Below are 24751 nucleotides of genomic sequence, written 5' to 3'. Positions count from 1 at the left end.
AGCCCCACTTTCTGTATTGCACTAAAGGGAAAAGTAAGTTTTGCATTCCTTAATGAAAAATAATAAAATCTGTTTTATGAAATGCTTTTTACACAAAGCCTTACTTTTTGACAGGACTATGTACCAGTCGAAAATTATGTGCTGGAGAAGACCATTCAGCCCCTCAAGCCTGCTTGGCTATTCCATAAGATTTTAGCTGGTCTGTTTGTGTTTCAAATTTTACATTCACATCCACCTCTGTGAACCTTTGATTCTCCTAACTAACAAGCATTTATCTAACTCTGCCTTAAAATTATTCAATGAACTTGCTTCCATCACATTCTGAGGCAGCGTTCTGGACTCACACAACACCTGAGAGAAAGAATTTCTCCTTACCTCACAAAAAAGGTTGCCCCTTAATTAGAAGGATGACCCTTAATTTTAAAATAGTTCCCTCTAATTCTGAAGCCACTCACAAGAGGAAACATCCACTCGACATCCACTTTGGCAAGACCATTCAGGACCTCATAGACTTCAATCAACTAAATCCACACTCTAAACTGATACGAAAACAAGGTAAAAACAATGACTGCAGATGCTGGAAACCAGATTCTGGATTAGTGGTGCTGGAAGAGCACAGCAGTTCAGGCAGCATCCAAGGAGCTTCGAAATCAACGTTTCGGGCAATAGACAAGGTTCTATTCCGACAATGTGCAAGTCATTGTGATCATGGGTACCACATGGTAGGAGGTCTGTGCCAGGTATTCTGAGAGCTGCCAAGATGTCTACATCCTTGAGAACTGTCCTGTTCTGCTTTACTTCAAGGGCCATATGCCTTACAATGATAGTTACTGGGAGACACGTCGAAACGTCGATGTCGAAGCTCCTTGGATGCTGCCTGAACTGCTGTGCTCTTCCAGCACCACTGATACGAAAACAAGCCCAGTTTGTCCAACCTGACCTCATAGCACAACACACTCATTCCAGCTATTAATAATTAAGCCTCCTCCAAACTACCTCCGACACATTTACATCCTCCTTTACATAAGGAAACTAAAACTGCACACAGTATTTGAAATGGGATCTCACTGATGCTCTATGTAACAGAAGCATCACATCCTTACCTTTATGTGAAATTCCTCTCTTAATAAAGGATAGCATCCCAGTGGCCTTCCAAATCACATGCCAAACTGCACATTAAATGCATTGCAGAAACAGTCCCACAGTCAGCCTTAGTTCGCTAGTCCATCTTGGCAGGTAATGTCTACCAGTACCCTTTGACAATCCACTCAGCTCAAGTTTATGCCAATATAGTTATCACCAGTAAGGCACACATCAATGAATTCCTATTATTTAAGTCTTCAGGAGCTCAATCTGTTGTGTTCCCTCTCACTTAGAATAGCAACTGAACTCTCAGTTGCATCCTGCTTGGTTAACACAAACAGCTGATCCTGCTTTTCCACAGTGGTAGCCCCTTTTCTCTGTATCTCAAATAGGAGCTGTTCTCTCTTTCTCCACTATATCCTCTGAAAAGCTATTAAAATCTTCAGCCTATTAGAGTCTTAGGATTGTACAGCACAGAAACAGACACTTCATTCCAACTCATCCATGCTGACCAGATATCCTAAATTAATCTAGCACCATTTGCCAGCATTTGGCCCATATCCCTCCTAACCCTTCCTATTCATACACCCATCCAGATGCCTTTTAAATGTTGTAATTGTACCAGCCTCCACCACTTACTCTGGCAACTCATTCCACACACAGACCATTCTCTGTGTGAAAAAGTTACCCCTTAGGTCCCTTTTAAATCTTTTTCTTCTCACCTTAAACCTTGCTTTGGAGTCCCCCACCCTGGGGAAAAGACCTTGTCTATTTACCCTATCCATGCCCCTCATGATTTTATAAACCTCTATAAGTCTCTAATGCTCCAGGGAAAACAACCCCAGCCTATTCTCCCTATAGCGCAAGCCGTCTAACCCTGGCAACATCCTTGTAAATCTTGTCTGAACCATTTCAAGTTTCACAATATCCTTCCTATAGCAGAGAGGCCAGAATAGCACACAATATTCCAAAAATGGTCTAACCAATGTACTGTAAAGTTGCAAAATGACCTCCCAACACCTATACTCAATGCTCTGACCAAGAAAGGCAAGCATGCCAAATGCCTTCTTCACTATCCTATCTACCTGTGACTCCACTTTCAAGGAATAATGAACTGACACTCCAAGGTCTCTTTGTTCATCATTGAATGGGTCTGTTTGAATTTCTCTCTCCATGGCAATTGGCGTGCCTCCAAGCTGAGATGGTCATGAACATTTTTTTTACTGAGTTGAATATTTCAAAACATAACCACTTTGTAAAGCTCAACGTTTGAACCACTATTACTTCAATTTTAGTCTCAGCCATTTCTGAAACTGAGTTTTTATAATGTGGGTCTAAGGCTAGTGTAAGATCGATAAATAGTACAATGGTGCAATTGGGAAAACTCTTTTAAGGATGGAATTAAAGATTACATTTGAAGGAATTTAGCTTTGCAATTATCTTCCACGGTCTCTGAACTAAAAGCAAACAGGATATTAAATGCAAAAGAGTAAGTGTTCCAATTCAGAACAAGAAGATGCTTGAGAGATATAGAGTTAATTATATATTAAATAAAAGCAATGTCAGTTGGTGAATGTTGCTACTGGATCTATATCCTGTGAAAAATGTGCTCAATTTAACAAGTAAACAAGCACTATCGTGTATCAAGAGACCCAAGTGAAAGGCCAAAGCTGAAGGTTGGAAAGAAATATCAGAGAAGAACAGATAAATCACATCATATTGATTAAATGATACAAAGCTTAGGTTTTAAAAGCCTGAAGATTGGACAAGGGAGGGCAAGCAAAAGTTTGGAGTCGGAAGAAAGGTAATGAAGTAACAACTGAGGTAATAAATCTGGATTTTATCACAATGAAGATTCAATGAAGATCAAGTGATTGTACAAAGTTAGAACAAACAGCAAAGTTCAGACAGTCAATGATCACATTATTTATCTCATGCAGAGGTTAACATACACTAATGCAATTCCCTAAAAGCATTCAACTGCACAAAACAAAGCCATTTCCTGAAAATTCACAAATGACTGACCCGCTTTGCACAGAGGCCCAAACTTTTGGAAACTCCACTGTGACTCCATTTGAGGCTTGAACACTGTGGTGACCCAGAGGGATAGGGGCTGGATTTGGTGTGGGGCTTGTAGGGAGGAGGGACAACATATGACACTAAGGGACATGGAAAAGAGTCCAGGTGCTACAGGACACCACAGCAGCCAATGCTACCTTGAGGCTGCAACCCCAGCATTACAGCTCATGATCCCACAGACCCCACATAGAGAATTCCTACCCTAATGTTTCTAACTTGCAAAGAGTTAGAATTTTTTACCTGATTGCACCGTAGTCATGTATGTTTGGAATCGCACAATCTCCTAAGCGTAATCTCATGTTCTGTTATCCAGTCACCATCAGAAGGGAAGCAGGACCTGTCAGGTTCTGTCAAGCAAAAGAGATAAGATAACATTTCAATGTGTGGCAATGTGAGCAGAAGATTTTCATTGTACATTTGGTAGCAATTCAGTTTTAGATACTTCTCACAAAGGGTATCTTGTATTCCCTAACGAAATGCTTCCAGGACGATTAAATTATCTGTGTAAACTATTGCACCTTTTTTTTTAACAGTGAAACTGATAAACTCAGAGCCAGAGTGGTGATCTCTTAAGACTGTGACAACCGTACACTGTAATTTATTAAGGCAAAGCAGACATGTATATGTATAATAAACTCCAGGAATTATCAATCATAAATCTAGTTAACTTGTTATTAAGTTTTGCTTTTTCTGATGGACCTGTCACAGTGGTGCTGACAGGTTTCTTTCTGGTTTTTACAATCTCAGGACTTCAGAGAGGAAATTGCTTCCGAATCAATTACTTTCCAGAAGATGATGATTATGACCAGGAGGGATCAGAATACCTTTTACGTAAGTTTTAAAGAAACTCAATGTTTATTATGTGAAAGTGATGTAGCTCAGAGCCAAAACTGAACTGGAATAATCAATAAATCTAGATCATTTGGCAATGTGAGCTGTTTCTTCCAAACCTTAACTTTCATATAATTCTCCCAAGCTATCTTCCATGATTTATATAGAGCCCTACATAGCCCCGACACCAATGCTAATAGACCCTGTGTTCATCCTTATTCCCTCTAGGGTCTGATCATTGATGATTGAACATTTGTTGAAAACAGAGATAGTCTTAGGGCTGCACTCCCTGTTTGAGTTATTACCCATTCTCAAATGTCATGACGATTATACTTGAACTTGATTCAATCTGGTCATCACCTTCTTGATCAAGCAGCTTGTTTTACAAACCTGAGTGATAGACTTTCCCCTACAGTTTCTCTCCTATTCCTGTAACTCAGTCTGGGAGGTCATTTGATAGCAAGCATTATCTGTCTGATAATTTTGCCAATGCTACATTTTTCAATGTGAGATGAGACAGGGATTACTCTGAGACAATACCCAATCCAGAACCTTGTTGTTATCTGTTGGTTATTCATCAGGTTCATGTCACTGTGTAAGGGCACACCTGGGAGCATTAGATATTCCAACTGTCCACCCTCACACTGAGTTCAGGAACACCAAAAGCCTTTGCAGGGATTTTCTCTCACTTCCACCGTCACTCCCATTCTCTCTACCTCCAATAACCCCACTCCCACTCCCACACCTACCGATAACCCCACTCCCACATCCCACTCCCACACCCACCCATAACCCCACTCCCACACCCCACTCAGAACCCCACTCCGACACCCACCCATAACCCCACTCCCACACCCACCCATAACCCCACTCCCACACCCACCCATAACCCCACTCCCACACCCACCCATAACCCCACTCCCACACCCACCCATAACCCCACTCCCACTCCCACACCAACCCATAACCCCACTCCCACATCCCACTCCCACACCCCACTCAGAACCCCACTCCCACACCCACCCATAACCCCACTCCCACTCCCACACCAACCCATAACCCCACTCCCACATCCCACTCCCACACCCCACTCAGAACCCCACTCCCACACCCACCCATAACCCCACTCCCACACCAACCCATAACCTCACTTCCACACTCACACACCCATAACCCCACTCCCACACCCCACCCATAACCCCACTCCCATTCCCACAACCCACCCATAACCTCATTCCCACTCTCACACACCCATAACCCCACTCCCATACCCCACCCATAACCCCACTCCCATTCCCACACACACCCATGACCCCACTCCCACACCCCACCCATAACCCCACTCCCATTCCCACACACACCCATAAAACCATTCCCAATCTCACACCCGTAACCCCACTCCCATACCCACGCCCCATACTCAATCCCACACCACACCCACAACTCCACTCCCACACTCCACCCAAAACGCCATACCCACTCCCACGCCCATCCATAACTCCACTCCCACTCCCACACCCCATCCATAACCCCACTCCCACACCATACCATAACCCCACTCCCACACCCCACCCATAACCCCACTCCCATTCCCACACCCCACCAATAACCCCATTCCCACTCCCACACCCCACCCATAACCCCACTCCCACTCCCAAACCCCACCCATAACCCCACTCCCACTCCCACACCCCACCCATAACCTCACTCCCACTCTCACACACCCCACCCATAACTTCACTTCCACACCCCATCCATAACTTCACTCCCACACCCCACCCATAACCCCGCTCCCACACCCCACCCATAACCCCACTCCCACACCCCACCCATAACCTCATTCCCACTCTCACACACCCTACCCATAACCCACTCCCACACCCATACCCCACCCATAACCCCACTCCCACTCTCACACACCCCACCCATAACTTCACTTCCACACCTCATCCATAACTTCACTCCCACACCCCACCCATAACCCCACTCCCACACCCCACCAATAACCCCACTCCCACACCCCACCCATAACCTCATTCCCACTGTCACACACCCTACCCATAACCCACTCCCACACCCATACCCCACCCATAACCGCACTCCCACTCCCACTCCCTCACCCCAATCATAACCCCACTCCCACACCCACACCCCACTCCCACAACCACATCCACCCATAGCCCCACTCCCACATCCACACCCCACCCATAACCCTACTCCCACTCCCATACCCACTCATAACCCCAATCCCATACCCACCTATGACTCCACTCCCACATCCCACCCATAACCCCATTCCACACATCCAAAACCCCACTCCCACGCCCTCACGCACCCACAACCCTACTCCCATTCTCACACCAACCCAAAAAACCACTCCCACACCAAAATTGGAGGTGTAGTGGACAGCAAAGAGGGTTACCTCAGATTACAAAAAGATTTGGACCAGATGGGCCATTGGGCAGAGAAGTGGCAAATGGAGTTTAATTCAGATAAATGCGAGGTGCTGCATTTTGGGAAAGCAAATCTTAGCGGGATTTATACACTTAATGGTAAGGTCCTAGGGAGTTTTGCTGAACAAAGAGACCTTGGAGTGCAGGTTCATAGCTCCCTGAATGTGGAGTCACAGATAGATAGGATAGTGAAGGTGGCGCTTGGTATGCTTTCCTTTATTGGTCAGAGTATTGAGTACAGGAGTTGGGAGGTCATGTTGTGGCTGTACAGGACATTGGTTAGGCCACTGTTGGAATATTGCATGCAATTCTGGTTTCCTTCCTATCGGAAAGATGTTGTGAAACTTGAAAGGTTTCAGAAAAGATTTACAAGGATGTTGCCAGGGTTGGAGGATTTGAGCTACAGGGAGAGGCTGAACAGGCTGGAGCTGTTTTCCCTGGAGCGTCGGAGGCTGAGGGGTGACCTTATAAAGGTTTACAAAATTATGAGGGGCATGGATTGGGTAAATAGACAAAGTCTTTTCCCTGGGGTGGGGGAGTCCAGAACTAGAGGGCATAGGTTTAGGGTGAGAGGGGGAAGATATAAAAGAGACCTAAGGGGCAACTTTTTCACGCAGTGAGTGGTACATGTATGGAATGAGCTGCCAGAGGAAGTGGTGGAGGTTGGTACAATTGCAACATTTAAGAGGTATTTGGATAAGTATATAAATAGGAAGGGTTTGGAGGGATATGGACTGGGTGCTGGCCGGTGGGACTAGATTGGGTTGGGATATCTGGTCGGCATGGACGGGTTGGACCGAATGGTCTGTTTCCATGCTGTACATCTCTATGATTCTATGACTCTATGACCCACCTATAAACCCTACTCCCATTCCCACACCTATCCACAAACCCTACTCCCATTCCCACACCAACCTATAAACCCACTTCCACACCCACCCAGAACCCTACTCCCATTCCCACACCCATCCATAACCCCACTCCCACACCCACCCACAACCCACTCACAACCCCACTCCCACAATCCCAACCTATTCTCACTCTCACTCATATACACACCAACACCCCCACCCTTGCTCACACTCACACTCTGACTTGCAATCAAATGTACACAACCACCATAACCCCAACCCAGAATCAATCTCATCCCCACTCACTCACTCTCATACTCAAACCTCATCTTCCTCCCATTCGCAATTGCCTTCACTTGCACCTCACACTCATACCGTGCTCTCATGTCACACTATCTCACACTCACATACCTCACGCACATCTTCTCATAGTCTCACACTCTATCACATACTCACATCTCATATTCACTCACTGTAACAGTCACACTCTCACACACACTCACTCACACCCAGTCAATCTCAGACTCACACTCTCACTCACATTCATCATCACACTCTTACTCTCATAATCTCACTCTCACTCCCACATTCACTATTACTCTCACTCTCACTCTCTCACTCACTGTCACTCTCACTCTCAGTTTCACACTCTCGTGCTCACACTCTCTCACCACACACGTGCTCTCATCCTGTTAAAGCAGAAACCAATGATCTAACCTGGAATCTTGGTGACTTGGTCACTACTTCACCACATGATGAACATTGTTGAGCGCAGCAGGATTGATAAGATGATGAGATATTGTAACAGTCTTGATCTATTGCTTCAGGTACACACCTTTCTGTTCTGAACACACATGGTCATATTCAGTAAATGGCTGATTTATTTTGTTTTGAATTCCCAAAATTAAAGCAATGTCCTCTGAACCCATTCACTCTGATATAAAATGTGATCAACTTGTTTGCTTCTCACTCAGGCATTGTCCGTGCTTCCAGTTTATTTCCGATTCTCAGTGCTATCCTGCTGCTCCTGGCTGGTCTGTGTGTTGGAGCTGGCAAATTGTACAGCAGCAAAACCAACATTATCCTTAGTGCAGGCATCCTCTTCGTAGCAGCAGGTGAGTGCTTTGTTGGGGTGACTCCTCACCCACTCCTCATTCTCACTCACTCACTGTCACCCACTCCTCACTCTCACTCACTCACTGTCACCCACTCCTCACTCTCACTCACTCACTGTCACCCACTCCTCATTCTCACTCACTCACTGTCACCCACTCCTCATTCTCACTCACTCACTGTCACCCACTCCTCACTGTCACCCACTCTTCATACTCACTCACTCACTGTCATCCACTCCTCACTGTCACCCACTCCTCATACTCACTCACTCACTGTCACCCACTCCTCATTCTCACTCACTCACTGTCACCCACTCCTCACTGTCACCCACTCCTCATTCTCACTCACTCACTGTCACCCATTCCTCGCTGTCACCCACTCCTCATTCTCATTCACTCACTATCACCCACTCCTCATACTCACTCACTGTCACCCACTCCTCATTCTCACTCACTCACTGTCACCCACTCCTCACTCTCACTCACTCACTGTCACCCACTCCTTCATTCATTCTTCATTGCTCTCGCTCTCACTCTCTCCTCATTCTCACTCACTCACACTCGCTCATTCCTCACACTCACTCACTCCTCACGTTCATCTAATCCTCACTCACCCACTCCTCACAGTAACCCATGCCTCACAGTCACCCACTCCTCACAGTCACCCACTGTCACCCAGTCCCTACAGTCACCCGGTCCTCTCTCATTCACTGTCACTCACTCACTCTTATAGAGTCATGGAATCATACAGCATGGAAACAGACCCTTCGGTCCAACCAGTCCATGCTGAACATAATCCCAAACTAAACTAGTCCCACACCTCACCTGCTCCTGGCCCATATCTCTCCAAACCTTTCCCTTTCATGTATCTATCCAAATGTCTTTTAAACATTGTAACAGTGCCCACATCCAGCACTTCCTCAGGAAGTTCATTCCACACTTGAACCATCCCTCTGTGTAAAACATTTTCTTATGTCTTTTTTAAATCTCTCCTCTCACCTTAAAAATGTACCTCCAAGTCTTGAAATACTCCATCTTATGGAAAAGACAACTACTAACAACTCTATCTATACCTCTCATTACTTTATAAAGTCCTTTTCACTCTCACTCACTGTCACCCACTGCTCACTGTCACCCACTCCTCATTCTCACTCACTCACTGTCACCCACTCCTCACTGTCACTCACTCACTGTCACCCACTCCTCACTCTCACTCACTCACTGTCACCCACTCCTCACTCTCACTCACTCACTGTCACCCACTCCTCATTCTCACTCACTCACTGTCACCCACTCCTCATTCTCACTCACTCACTGTCACCCACTCCTCATTCTCACTCGCTCACTGTCACCCACTCCTCACTGTCACCCACTCCTCATACTCACTCACTCACTGTCACCCACTCCTCATTCTCACTCACTGTCACCCACTCCTCATTCTCACTCACTCACTGTCACCCACTCCTCATTCTCACTCGCTCACTGTCACCCACTCCTCACTGTCACCCACTCCTCATACTCACTCACTCACTGTCACCCACTCCTCATTCTCACTCGCTCACTGTCACCCACTCCTCACTGTCACCCACTCCTCATACTCACTCACTCACTGTCACCCACTCCTCATTCTCACTCACTCACTGTCACCCACTCCTCATTCTCACTCACTCACTGTCACCCACTCCTCACTGTCACCGACTCCTCATTCTCATTCACTCACTATCACCCACTCCTCATACTCACTCACTCAGTCACCCACTCCTCATACTCACTCACTCACTGTCATCCACTCCTCATTCTCACTCACTCACTGTCACCCACTCCTCACTGTCACCCACTCCTCATTCTCATTCACTCACTATCACCCACTCCTCATACTCACTCACTCAGTCACCCACTCCTCATTCTCACTCACTCACTGTCACCCACTCCTCATTCTCACTCACTCACTGTCACCCACTCCTCACTGTCACCCACTCCTCATTCTCATTCACTCACTATCACCCACTCCTCATACTCACTCACTGTCACCCACTCCTCATTCTCACTCACTCACTGTCACCCACTCCTCACTGTCACCCACTCACTATCACCCACTCCTCATTCTCACTCACTCACTGTCACCCACTCCTCATTCTCACTCACTCACTGTCACCCACTCCTCATTCTCACTCACTCCTCACAGTCACACTCATCCATTCTTCATACTCCCCTCCCCTCACTCTGAAGCACCCCCCCACCCTGACAAACCATAATAATGTCTCCACACACTCTCTCCAGTGTCACTTATAGAGTCTTGCATCTCAGCAGCCACCACATCAAGAGACACAGGTTACTCATGCAACTTAAAAATATACATCAAAGCACACATACCGTAATTCTGATACACGTGGTCACATGTACCAGCAAGTAAAACTGGCTCACAATTTTGAATGCGGACCACAGTCCATCTCCAAAGAGTCTTGTTTGTATTGTATCTCCCATACAGTGGCAAGCAGCAACTGGTAAGAAACTGTACCACAGATACAGCCAATGATTCATACATGAACACTACACTACTGAAAATAGAATATTACTGTTAATATATTGGAATCATGTATTTGAAAGAAATATTAAACAGCCTATTTAATAAAGTCAATTTATTGAACAGAGTTTATTTAAACAGAGTTTATTTAAACAGAGTCCCACCAATGGTAGAAACCAAATGTGTGATTAAAAACTACAGCAATGTGTCCCTATAGCAGTAAGATCATTTCCCAATACTCCCACCTTCCCTCTGGAAATCAAAACAGAAATTGTGGACAGAAAGCAGAGTTAACGATTTGGGTCCAGTGATCCTTCTGCAGATGTTTCCCATTATTTTCCCATTGTAAAGCAGTAAGTGGGGGATAGGAACAAGCAAGCAACTCCTTCCCAGTTATTTGAAAGCCAGTTTCTGAAGATGCTGGAAATCTGAGCTAAAAACAGAAATCGCTAGAGAAACTCAGCAGGTCTGGCAGCATCTGTGGAGAGAGAGTAAAACAGAGTGGAATAGTTGTGTCAACACACTGAACCTCAGGATTCAGTGGAATCTGTGTTAGAATCCCCAAAAGTTTACAAAACCGTGAGCTTGGGGATGCTGTAAATCTGAAACAAAACCAGAAATTGCTGGAAAAGCTCAGCAGGTCTGGCAGCATCTGTGGAGAGAAACCAGAGTTAAGGTTTTGGTTTGAGTGACCCTTCCTCAGAATGTGACTGACAAATGCTGTTTCTGTTCCAGGGCTGAGTAACATTATTGGGATAATCGTGTATATATCCAGCAACACGGGTGACCCCTGGGATAAAAACGATGATGAGAAGAAGAGTTTGTATTCTTATGGCTGGTCTTTCTATTTTGGGGCGCTGTCCTTTATTGTGGCGGAGATGGCTGGGGTGCTATCTGTCAGTATTTACATTGACAAGAACAAAGTGGTGCGGAGCAGGTCCCACCGGGACTACTTAAAGACTTCCTCCTCGCCTTACGCCAGGATGTCCAGCTACAGGTATCGCCAGCGCCGGAGATCAGCCTGCAGCTCCAGGTCTGAGGAACCTTCCCCTGCACGGGAGCTGTCCTCAGCCGCCGGTATGAAGGTAGTGAGCAGCGTGGTGCCCCTCACCGAGATTTCCATGTACTCCTTGTCCAGAGAGGCGACCAAGGGACCTACCAGGGCCAGTTACCAGCCGGAGGAGGAAGAGAGCTTCCTCCAGGTCCATAACTGTTTCCAGAAGGAGCTGCAGGAAGACCTGGTCGCCAACATCATGAACAGGCGAACGACGCCAGTCTGAGCTCTCACCTTCTTCCCTGACCCCGTGCCCCACACACCGTCACCTCCCCCTCCAGGCCCTCTCCCCCCAACTCCCACGGCCTCCTCCATCTCCCCTCCCGTTTACTCCCGCTCCTCCAACTCCCAGCCACTCTCCCCCCATTCTCCAGCTCCCATCCTCTTCCCCTCCCCCACTGTCCACTTCCCACTCCCCCAGCTCCCACCCTCTCCCCCTTCCCCACTGTCCAATTCCCACTCCCCCAGCTCCCACTCTCTCCCCCTCCCCCACTGTCCACTTCCCACTCCCCCAGCTCCCACCCTCTCCCCCTTCCCCACTGTCCAGTTCCCACACCCCCACCTTCCCCATTTCCAGCCCCTCCCCCACCTCTGCCACAGCTCCCATAGCCTCACCTAGTCCCTCCACCTCTCTCACTCCAGTTCCTACCCCTCTCCCACCCATCCCAATCCACCCCCAGCTCCCAACGCCTCCCTCTCACCTTCCTCCCTAGCTCCAACACCACCTCCCCACCAATCCCCCACTTCCCACGGCCTCCCTCTCCCCCTCCCCATCCCCTCTTTGCCACCCTCCGGCTCCCATCGCCTCTCCTTACCCCTCCTCCACCCCCTCCCCTCCCATGCCTGATCCAAAGGGAGAGACCTAACTGTAGGACATGTTCCCCTCTCCCCCCTTTGACCAGCGGGGTTTTGTGTTTCATTGCTGTGGCACCTAGGCGGATAATCAGCAAGTGATAGACCAAGAGAGGAAATGCAACCAGGTAAAGGAAGAAGGGTCACCCAGAACAGGGTGGGAGTGTGAGGGAGGTGAAAAGTGGGGGTGGGGAAGGGGAGGGAATGGGGAAAGTAAAGACTTTGAGATTATTGCCCCCTACCCCACCATCCCCCTCCCCCCCCACACCCCCATGGAATGCCTGATGTGCCCAGCAATGCCCCAGCTCCACCACCCACTGTTTTAATGTCTCATACATGTGGCATCTCCCTGAATGTGCAGTCCCGGGCCCCACTCACATTCCGGGTTCCCCCTCAGTGTCCATCCGCAACAGCACCTGGGCTTTCGTGTTGCATTGCCTTTTTGAGCTTTTGTTCCTCCTCTTATCCCCACCCTATCCCTGGGGAAGTGTTCTCCAATCACCCTTAGCTGGTGAGGGGAGGGGGGGTGGGTGTTGGGTCGTGTGGGTAACCAGAGAGATATCCCCCCATCCCCTGCTCCTACCTTTCTGTCAGTGTGTGAAAGGGGTTGGTGTGAATGGGGTGGGTGGGAATGGGAACTGATACCTGAAGATTATTCCCAGAGTCTGGCACTTCTCTTGCGCACACACACACACTAACACACCTACACATCCACATGCCCACACACACCACACAGAGCCACACCCACATCCACACTCTCACACATCCAGGGCTGGGGTAAGGGGAGCAAAGCCCCTCAGTGTCTCCCATTGGTTTGTGTTTCTTGTGGTTTCTCTCCCCCATTAGACTGTCAGACATGTCCCTGTAGAACTGTGACCTGTTAGATACTGTGTTTAGTGCGTGGGAAGCCTTACTAAAACTGATGTAGAATTCAAGTTACTATGGAAATAGCAGCTGGAGAGAGACGCTCGAAAGCAGCGCATTCGGATTTGTACGTGAATTGAGTTACTGTCAAGTATTTGTGATAATAAAGCAATCTTTGGGTGAATGGGAGCTTGTGGAGAAGGAAACTGTCTCTTTCTGTTCAGTTTTTAAAATCCCGTGGGGCGCTCCCGCTCTCATTGAGTCAACATTTGACTGGGCTCAGGGATCTCATGTCCCTGAAAAAAAAGTCAGAAGGTTTATTTGAAATCAGTTTAATTTAATCAACTGTAACATGGTGTTGTGTGATGTCTGACTTTGTCAAGCCCAGTCCAACTCCAGGGCCTCCACATTAAAAAGGAACACAATTAAAATACACAGAAGAAGATATGTTATAGTGACAAATCAATTGAAATATTCCAGCTAACTTTAAAAATGTTTATTCTTTCATTTGGGCGGCATGATGGCTCAGTGGTTAGCACTGCTACCTCACAGCGCCAGGGTCCCAGGTTCGATTCCAGCCTCAGGTGACTGTCTGTGTGGAGTTTGCACATTCTCCCCGTGTCTGTGTGGGTTTCCTCCCACAGTCCAAAGATGTGCAGGTTAGGATGGATTAGTCATTCTAAATTGAATTAGTCAGAGGGAAATGGGTCTGGGTGGGTTACTCTTCGGAGGGCCAATGTGGACTTGTTGGGCCCAAGGGCCTGTTTCCAACACTGTAGGGAATTTAATTGAATTTGATATAGGTATCACTGGCATAATTGCCCTTGAACTGAGAGGACAGGTAAGAGTCTGGCACTTTCCAGGCAGCGGGCCGTGGAGGGGGTTGTTAGGGCCGACTGCCTGCCCCTCTTCCGCGGTTATGTTAGAGCCCGGGTGTCTCTGGAAAAGGAGCACGCGGTGTTCACCAACACCCTGGAGTTGTTCAGGGAGAGGTGGGTGCCGCAGGGAGTAGAGTGTATTATTTCCCCCTCCAACTCTATTTTGATTTAATCCCTGCCCTCCCCTTCACTGTTTTGATCACACAGCACTGCCCTTTGATGTGAAGGGCAGTGTTTGTCACTGGCCACTCGGGTGTTGCCATTCTTCCTGGTGGTGGAAACTGAATAGAGCTTTTTTTCAAATGTCAGTCACTTCGCTGTGGATTTGGAGTCAGCAGATTCCCTTCCCTAAAGAGATTTGTTAAATTGTCACATATTCCAGAGAGGAATAGTCAGTGTTAATGTCCACAACAGGAGAGAAAAGCCGGTAACCCTGGGTCCTGGGACAGATGCTTAGGTAGTTCTAACTGGTACCAGTCTATTGCCTGATGGCTACAATATCAGCAACTCCACCCACCTGCACACCCCCCCTCCCCAAACCTGACCTACTGGCCCAGATTATTAACTGCTGAGTCTCCAAGCACAGCAAAGTCACTGAGCTAAGTTGGTGGAGAGACACAGATGCCTGACCTGATGCTTGTAAAGTTGGGCTCTGCTCAATCAGGCCCTGGGAGCTTGCCTGATATTTCCAGGCTGCCCAGACGGATTCAGCTCAGGGAGCGCTGAACCCCGGGCCCTCATGCTGGATGGGAGATGCTGAGGAATCGATTGGCTCTGCCCGAACACAAGACAAGATACCGACTCACAAGAACTGCCCCTCTGGCTGAGAGCGGGCTTCCGAGCATCACTGAGCTGGATAATAACAACAGACAGGATTATAAAAAAAACCCAGAGAACAGCGGATGCTGCAAATCAGAGATAACTGGAAAACCCCAGCGGGTCAGGCAGCATCAGAGCTGGACTGAGGAAGGGTCACTCAACCCGAACCATTAACTCTGCTTTCTCTCCACAGATGCTGCCAGACACCACTGAATTTTTCCAGCAATTTCTGATTTTGTTGATGAAGGAATCCCGAGCTGCTCTCTCGGATATTTCCTGGTGTTTCCAGCGTTGCTTGAGGAGTGTTGCTGATCCTGAGACTGTGTGGCTCTCTGATGCAGCGGGATGATGCTGTGATGGTCCAGCACGGAGAACAGGCAGCTGGGGGCAAAGGCAATCACAGACAGCGTTCCCCTGAGTGGGGTTTGAGGGATGGGTCCGATCCAGAGTTACTATCTCTCTGTGACACTGGATTCTGTCAGCATTGGGCAGTCTGGGGGCCAAGGGCAGGCCAACAGGAGTGTATCCAGTCCCCCCAGAGTCTCCAGGGCTTTGCAGGATGGGGATGGGGCTGAGGGATGGAGGTGGGGGTGGTGGGATGGGGGATAGGGCTGGGGGTACAGACACTGGAAGACCCACCCCCCAGTCTCACTCCCTGAAGAGACCGGGGATCAAGTCCAAGCTCCTCCCCAGCTCAGGCTTACCCTTGTTCCCAGATCATTTCCTCTCGGGCCCACTGCCCCCAAGTCAATGAAAGCACCTGCCCCTCCCCATTACACCCTGCCCTACATTACCCCCACTTCCCATTACCCTCTCCCCATACCTCATGCCCCCATTATCCCTTGCCCTACATTACCCCTGCCCCCACTGCCCTCCCCATACTGCTATCTCCTCCCCATTACCCCCTGACCCCACAGGCCCCCTGCTCCCCATATTCCCTGCCCCCTCCCAGGCACCCACTGGCAATCTTACCCCCTCTGTGCCCCCTGGCTGGGTTGGGGGGGTACAGTGGACACAGCTCAGCACTGGGTATAGGGAAACATGGTGTAGAATAAGGTGGGGGCATGGGGGGGGGTGGTGGTGCAGTGGTATTGTCCCTACCTCTGAGCTAGCCCCCCCCCCCCCCAGGTGTCTCTGAATCAGCTGCTCGGGAAACCTCTGCAAAGGGAGTGAGTGAGGAGGGTCCCACATTCTCGCCCAGGGCAGAGACCCCCCCCCCCACCCCTCTCTCTCTCTCCCACCCTCCCTCCCCTACACACCCCTCACCCCACCCCCTCCCTGGAGATCAGCGCCACCTGACTCCCAGCCGCGTTCAGAAGGCACAGTTCCTTAAGTATGAGGCTGTGGTATAAATACACACAGTCCAGCTGTTAATAGAAAGATATTTCCCTGCGGAGCTGTCCCTCTCCGCCTGGACGCTCTCATATATAGTAGAGAGCAGCAACTATTGGGCTCTATAGCCAAGGCCAGACGATAGAGTGCAACTGGGCACCTCCCCCCCCCCCCCCCCACCCTGAAACCAGCCCAGAGGGGAGGGGAGGGAACTCAGTACAGGATTTCAGAGCACACTCGTCTTGCTGCTCTTTAGCAGCACCATGGAGGAGGGTAAAGCGGGCAAGATAAAGCTCACCTTCTGTGTGATAGCAGTGGGTGTCATCCTGGCAGTGGTAGCGGTCAGCACTGACCACTGGGCAGGTCTCAGCCCCCAGCTGGAGAGAACCAACAGCACCTGTGAGGAGGCTCACTTCGGCCTGTGGAGACTCTGCACTAAGAGGGTGTTTGTCCGGAGCGTGGACCCGGACGGGAATGGATGTGGAGACAGCGACCTCCCAGGAGGTAAGAGGGAGACCTATCCCCAGACACCCTCCCGGCCTCAGGCAGCAACTCCCCGAGCTGCACCTCTCTCTGTCTCAAAGAAACTCATTCGCAACTTCCCTTCAAAGTTCCCGCAGTCAGTTCACCAGCCGAGCAGAAATTCAGGGATTTTTTTCTCGGGTCAGGGGGAATACACCCCCCCCCCCTGGTTGTGTGAATGGTAATAACTGGGCAAACGCAGTCTTTTACACTCGCTTGTGGGCTGTGTGTCACTGACTGTTGGCCAGTCTCTTCCCTAGTTGCGCCTTGAGAAGGTGCTGTTACTGCCCTCTTGAATCGCTGCAGTCCACCTGCTGTGGGTAGACCTTAGGGAGGGGATTCATTGTGACTAAGAATGTTCCTCAGGACAGGGATGTTTAGAACCAGGACTTGCAGTTTAAGGGCACAGAGTAAACCATTGAGGAGTGAGGACTTCACCCACAGAGAGATGGTACTGTGGAATTCCCTGTCTCAGAAAACAGCGGAGGCCAAAACATTGTATGATTTTAAGATGGAATTGGATATGGCACTTGGGACCAAAGGGATCCAATGGATGATGATCAGTCTCAAGAGTCAGACAGAAACAGACCCTTCGGCCCATCTCGTCCATGCCGACCAGGTTTCCCAAACTGGACTAGTCCCATTTGTCTGTGTTTGGTTCATATCCCACTGAACCCTTCCCATCCATGTACCTGTTCAGATGCCTTTGAAATGTTGTAATTGTACCAGCCTCCCCCACTTCCTCTGGCATTGCACCACCCTCTGTGTGAAAAAGTTGCCCCTCTCACCACTAGTCTTGGACTGGGGGGGCGGGGGTAAAAGATCTTGGCTTACCTATGCCCCATCATGATTTTAGAAACCTCTAGAAGGTCACCCCTCAGCCTGCTACTAGAAAATAATCCCAGCCGATCCGGCCTCTTCATCTGAATGAATGGCAGAGCAGGTTGGAAGGGGGGGGGGGGTGCTATTCCTTCACCTTGTGTCTGGGTCTGTCTGTATATACCCCACCCCCATTCCCACGGCTGAAAGGGGGGGGGGGGGTCTATTCCTTCACCTTGTGTCTGGGTCTGTCTGTATATACCCCACCCCCATTCCCACGGCTGAAAGGGGGGGGGGGTCTATTCCTTCACCTTGTGTCTGGGTCTGTCTGTGTATAACCCCACTCCCCCACCCCTCCCATGTTGCCTTTATCTTGCTACACACTCAATCCTCACCGGTCAACAACCCAGCGGGCCCCAGAGAGACCTGACCCACCAGGTTCATTCTGACACAGCGTATGGACACTCTGACCGTACCCTATTATTTTTGTGATCCTATCCCACCAGCCCCTTCAGAAGAAGGAGCAGTGCTCTGAAAGCTAGTGCTTCCAAATAAACCTGTTGGACTATAACCTGGTGTTGTGTGATTTTTAACTTTGTCCACCACGTTCATGTCCAGGCCAGCTCCTCTCCGCCCACTGAACGGTACAATAAATAAATGCAAGTTTTTATTCCCCCCCACCCACCCACCCAGAACGTGCAAGAGTGGCAGGTCCCGGGGAGAGCCGCTGTCCTTTGGTAACGCTCTCGTTCAGGGAGCAGACTGGGAGTTGTGTATTAGTCACAACTGGAGTTTGGCTGGGAACATTCCCCGCGCTTTTTAAACAGTAAATCTTTCACAGCCGTGGGAATGTCAATCAACACGATTCTATTGAACACGAAAATTGCCAGGCAGTTCCCTCCGGCTGCAGGGTGATGATCACTCACAGATTTAAAACAAAATCTTCCTTATATATAAAAAAAATCCCCGGGCTAGTCTGCAGTTCACTGCACCCACGCCCTGAACAAGTGCTGGAGGCTGAGACAGCTGAGCTCTCCAGGAGTTAAATATACCAGCAACAGAACGCCACCTTCTCGCTGACTCCCATATAAACATTTTGTCTCGGGATTTGCCAACTATTCCTTCAGCATCATCGGCTCTCTGACAATCCGCCGGGTACTTGGGGGTGAAACAACCCTCCCAGTGACAGTGTTTAGTTATTGCTTCAAAGTCTTTGTCTCCACAACTTTATCAGAAATCGGCGCTGGATAATAAACCTCCTGGTAGCAGCCATAAAAATACCGTTCCTTACAGTTTAACCCACGTGTTACTTTCTCCTCTACACTTGGTTGGACCGTGTTGTAGATATTTCCTCATCAACTCCCCCCCCCCCCCTCCACATACGTCCAGAGAAATCATGAGGGGCATGGATAGAATGAAAAGCCAGGATGGGAGAGTCCAAAACTGGAGGGCATAGTTTTAAGGTGAGAGGGGAAAGATTTAAAAGGGACCCAAGGGGCAACGTTTTCCAGAAGGTGGTGCGTGTATGGAATGAGATGCCAGAGGAAGTGGTGGAGGCTGGTACAATTGCAACGTTTAAAAGGCAGCTGGATGGGTATATGAATAGGAAGGGTTTGGAGAGATATCATAGAATCACAGAATCCCTACAGTGTGGAAATAGGCCATTCAGCCCAACAAGTCCACACCAATCCTCCAAAGAGTATCCCTCCCAGACCCACTCCCCTACCCTATTACTTTACATTTCCCATGGCTAATGCATCTAATTAACACATCCCGAACACTATGGGCAATTTAGCATGGCCAATTCACCTAACCTGCACATCATTGGACTGTGCATGGGCCAAGTGATGGCAAATGGGACTAGATTAATTTGAGTTCACACTCCTCACCAGAGATTTGATGTTAGAGATAACACTGAGCAGGTGCTGCACCTTGTGGATAAAATATTTAAAACAACAAATTATTTAAAACTGAACTACTGCCCTCTCAGATGTATCTCAAACAAGGGAATGGGGATTCTCTCCAAGGTCTTAACCAGAATTAGCCTTTCACCCTTAACAACATGAGAGAGGTTCCTACTCTTTATTACATTTCTGAAAGCTTACTCTGCAAGAATTGGCTTTCACGTTTCCTACACTCCAATGTGATTGTAGGTTTAATAGCATTTAATTGGCTGTTGATACTGTGAGATATCCCTAGGCTGTGACTGTGGTTGAGTTCTACATTTTAGCCAGTTCCTTATGTATTCCCAAAATTAATCTGGAAACTTTGGGTTTAACAGGTCACCTTTTAATTCCAGTCACCTTTGGAAACCGAACTACAGAACAGCTGAGAGTTGAGCACAGTCCACTTTAGTTGTTACTGGGTCCAAGATGTTTGTTTGTCAAGTAGGACCAATCACATTGACTGATGTGCATAGATTGTAAAACTTCTACTCAGATGAATTGATGCCATGAATTTGCATGCAGTGGAAGTAAGACCATGCATGCAAAATTATCGGTGTATCACTTTCACTTATCACTTTCCTGTAATCAGTTTTGAATTCACACGTTCTCACATTCTAATTCTGTCCTCAATTTACGACAGTGTCCACGCTTCAAAAGCACTTCACTAGCTGTAGCGGACTTTGGGAACATCCTGTTGTTCAGAAAAATACTGCATAAATCATAAGAAATAGGAGAAGTAAGCTATTTGGCCCATCAAATCCAGTCTGCCATTCACTAAGATCATGGCTGATCTGACGGTGCCCTCAACACTACTCTCTTGGATGACCACATCAATCTCAATCCCTGCTTGATCAAAAAGGGATCTGATTCAGCCTTGATTGTATTGAATGACACAGCTTCCAATTGTTCTCTGAGATACAGAATTCTGAAAACTAATCAATTCTCTGAGAGGAGATTCTATTAAATGGGAGAGCCCTTATTTTTAATCTACAATTCCCCAGGAGGGAAATATTGTCACATCTATTCTATCAATCCCTGTCAAATTCTGATATTACCTCACAATCTTCAAAACTTCAATGAATATAAATCCAACCTGCTCAACCTTTCTTCATGTTCAGGAATCAGTCAAGTGAATTTCTCTGAACTGCTATCAATGCAAATATATCCCTCCTTAACTAGGAAGCTAAAATTGTGCACAGTGCTCTGTATATTTGGAGCAAGATTTCCCTAGTTTTATATTCCTCTTCTTTAACAGTAAAAGGCCAAGATACAATTTGCCTTTCTATTATTTATTAACTTTTTTGTGATTCATGTGCCAAGGCACCCAGACCCCTCTCAACTGTAGCACTCTACATTAACTGGTGACTTAATGTAGTCTCTCTCCATTTAAATGATACTCTGTTTCTTCTATTCTCCCTGCTGAATTTGACAACCTCACATTTTCTCTCATTATCAGCTAAAATGGGTGTAGTTGCTGAACCTATCTGATTCTCCCTGCATATTCTCCAGCTTGCATTACCTTTCTGTAGCATCAGCAAGTTAACGTACAGTCAGTCCCTTCATATTACTGCAAATGTCACTATCGACCCATCTTGGCTGAAGGTAATGAAGACAAACTATTCCCCTTAATCTCTTGAATACAGCAGTGCCTTTAACATTGGTACATCATTTAATTTAGCTCTGATGCTACCCTGGGTGAATGGGATTGCACTTTCCTGATTGAATTGTTCTATGTCTGATCATAGACAAAAATCGCATGAACAGACAAACATATGGATTAGATAGAAGTAGGCCTCTCAGCCCCTCAAGCCCTCTCCACGATTCAATAAGATCATGGCTGATTGAACTGTTCTATACTCTCGCCTACCACTGGGAAATTTTCATCCTCTTGCCTGTCAAGAATCTATCTACCTCTGCCTTAAGATAATGCCTCCATATGTTTTGCCTCCACCAGCCTGTGAGGAAGAAAGATCCAGTCTCAGAGCCCTCTGAGGGGAAAAAAATACCCCCTGGTCTGTCGTAAGCAGGTGACCTCATCTTAAGGAATGACCTCTACTTCTAGATTCTTCCAGATGAGGAAATATCCTTTCCACATTCACCTTGCCAAGACTCCTCAGGATCTTATGTATCAATCAAGTCACCACTAACCATTCTAACCAGCCTAGCCTGTCCTACCCCCCACCCACACAGGATTACCTACAGCGAGCTCCACCTCTCCTTCACTTCTCTTGGCCCTTCCACTAACTCTCTATTGTCAAATTATTTTATCCTCTATTCAAAATTAGTTGAACAAAAATTTGCTCCAATTAAATTTTGGGAAGCCAGAAGCCATTGTTCTGGACACCATCACAAACTCCATTTCCAAGCCACTGACTCGATCCCTTTCCCTAACAACTGGCTGAGTCTGAACCAGATTGATTGTAATTTTGGTCCCACATTTAACTCCAAGATGAGATTTGGAACACCTAGAACATAGAACAGTACAGCACAGAACAGGCCCTTCAGCCCACAATGTTATGCCGACCATTGATCCTCATGTGAGGTAAACCTAATGTACGAACTCTCAAATTTCTGTGACCATATGCATATCCAGCAGTCTCTTAAATATCCCCAATGACCTCGCTTCCACTACTGCTGCTGGCAATGCATTCCATGTTTTCACAACTCTCTGCGTAAAAAACTTGCCTCTGACAACCCCTCTATACTTTCCGCCAAACAGCTTAAAACTATGACTCCGTGTACTTGGAATATCACAAGAACTGCTTATTTCCTCCTCCATAACATCACCTGATTCAGCACTTACATTGGTAATCTGCTTCTGAAACCTGCCTTTGTAACTTCTGGACTTGATCACTATTGCTTTGCACCTCCTGTAATCTTGAAACCATTCAACAATCTGCCTTCTGTGTCTCACATGCACCAGATCCCGTTCCCCCAACAGCCCTGTGCCTGCCAGCCTCTCCCGTCTCCTGGTTAAACATGGAATAATGCAATCACAGAATGATCACAAAACTGAAGGAAGCCACATGATCCATGCTGACTCTCTGTAAAGACAGCTCAATTGTTCCAATTTGTCACTCTTGCCCATATTCTGTAGGTGCTTATTTCATTTCTGTTTGTAAGCAATGAGTAAATCTCCCTATACACACTCTCAGACACAGTGTATTCCTGACCCTAATTGCAGGCTACATACAAACGTTTATTCCACATCTTGCCACTGGTACCTTTGACATTCACCTTAATTCAGCGTCCTCTGGTTTCCAGCCCTTCTGCCAATAGGAACTGTTCCTGGTCATTGTGTCAAGATTCCTCCTGGGTTTTAACCTCTCTATGAAATCTACTCTCAACACTCTCCTCCAAAGGAGAATTACATCAGCGTTTCCAATCTATCCTTGAAACTGAAGTTGCCTATTCCTGAAATAATTCCTATTCATCTTGGCTGCATCCTCCTTAAAGCCTTGACATCTTAATCAAGTTTGGAGAGAGTAAAAGTGGACCCAATACTCCTGTTGAGGTTAAACCAGTGTTTTATACTTGTTCATTGTAACTGCCTTGCTTCTGTGATCTCCATTTCTATTTATAAAGTCCAGGATCAAATCTATTTTTGTATCCATGTTGTGAAATCATAACCCCATTTCTCTCTGTTCGCACCCCCTCCAACCCAATGTTAGAATGGATAATTACGCTTTTCACATTGTGTTTTGCATTAAGCTTCATCTGCCCAATCCATCACCCTGTCTTCTCTTGAAAATTTATCACTATCTTTCTCACAATTTACAATATTTTCAAGTTTTGTGTCGTCCCTAAGTCCAACTCATTAATATATATTTTTAAAAAGCAGTGATCCTTAATACTGACCATGCGAAACCTCCCTGTTCAATTACTCCCATCGAAAAAACAACTGGCCCCCATTATTCTGTTTTCTGTCACTCAATCCACCTCAGATGATGCTGCCACTTTCCCTTTCATCCTTTGACTTTACTGATAAGCCTGTAATATGACACTTTATCTGACACTTTTTGGAAGTCCATGGAACTCATATGAATGACATTACCCTCATCAACTTTCCTGTGACAGTATTAAAAGCTTCATCAAGTTACTAAAACACAATTTGCCTTCAACAAATCCATCTTGGTTTTCTGTAATTAACAATGTGACTGTTACTTCTGTCCCAGATGACCATTTCTGAAAGTTTTCTCACCACTGAAGCCTGTAGTCACCGATAAGTAACATCTCAATTTGAATTATTTTCTGTGCTTTCAAATCTCTCCATGTCTCACTCCTCACTATTGCTGTTACCACATCTAGCTCCCAACCATGTTATTTCATAAGTTCATGAGATATTAGAATTATATCAGAATTAGGCCATTCAGCCCTTCAAGCCTGCTCCAACATTCGATCATGGCTGATATGCTCCTCACCCTTCAACCCATTACCAATTAAAAATCTGTCTAACTCCTCCTTAAATTTACTCGCTGTCCCAGCATCCACCACACTTTGGAGATTCAAAACCCTTTGGGAGAAATAGTTTCTCCTCAACTTTGTTTTAAACTTGTTCCCCCTCATCCTAAGACTGTGACCTCTCTTCCTAGAATGCCCCACAAGAGGAAGCATCCATTTCACATTTGTTCGATCCAAACCTTTTATCATCTTGAAAACCTCAATTTGATCTCACTTCATTCTTATAAATTCCAGACAGTATAGGCCTAAACTGTTCAATCTCTCTTCA

General features: G+C 47.2%; 2 protein-coding genes across 3 annotated transcripts in view; both read left to right on the top strand.

Moving 5' to 3' along the window:
* The window catches only part of LOC122562354 (voltage-dependent calcium channel gamma-4 subunit-like), a 30871-nt gene extending 16976 nt beyond the window's left edge, over nt 1-13895 (top strand). For both annotated transcript variants that reach the window (XM_088000736.1, XM_088000737.1), the window contains exons 2-4: nt 3910-3993; nt 8272-8412; nt 11672-13895. In XM_088000736.1, coding sequence (XP_087856862.1) covers nt 3910-3993; nt 8272-8412; nt 11672-12216 — 770 coding nt within the window. In that variant the 3' untranslated portion in view covers nt 12217-13895. The remainder of the gene's footprint in view (nt 1-3909; nt 3994-8271; nt 8413-11671) is intronic.
* A 2995-nt stretch (nt 13896-16890) lies between these two features.
* The window catches only part of LOC122562279 (voltage-dependent calcium channel gamma-1 subunit-like), a 30292-nt gene continuing 22431 nt past the window's right edge, over nt 16891-24751 (top strand). Inside the window, exon 1 of the mRNA XM_043715071.2 lies at nt 16891-17239. Within this exon, the coding sequence (XP_043571006.1) occupies nt 16999-17239 (241 nt within the window). The 5' untranslated portion in view covers nt 16891-16998. The remainder of the gene's footprint in view (nt 17240-24751) is intronic.

This window comes from Chiloscyllium plagiosum, unplaced genomic scaffold, assembly GCF_037043375.1.
Source record: "Chiloscyllium plagiosum isolate Xiang-an unplaced genomic scaffold, Cpla_swu_hap1 HiC_scaffold_25, whole genome shotgun sequence".
NCBI lineage: Eukaryota > Metazoa > Chordata > Chondrichthyes > Orectolobiformes > Hemiscylliidae > Chiloscyllium > Chiloscyllium plagiosum.
This window is presented reverse-complemented; position numbering and strand designations above follow the sequence as displayed.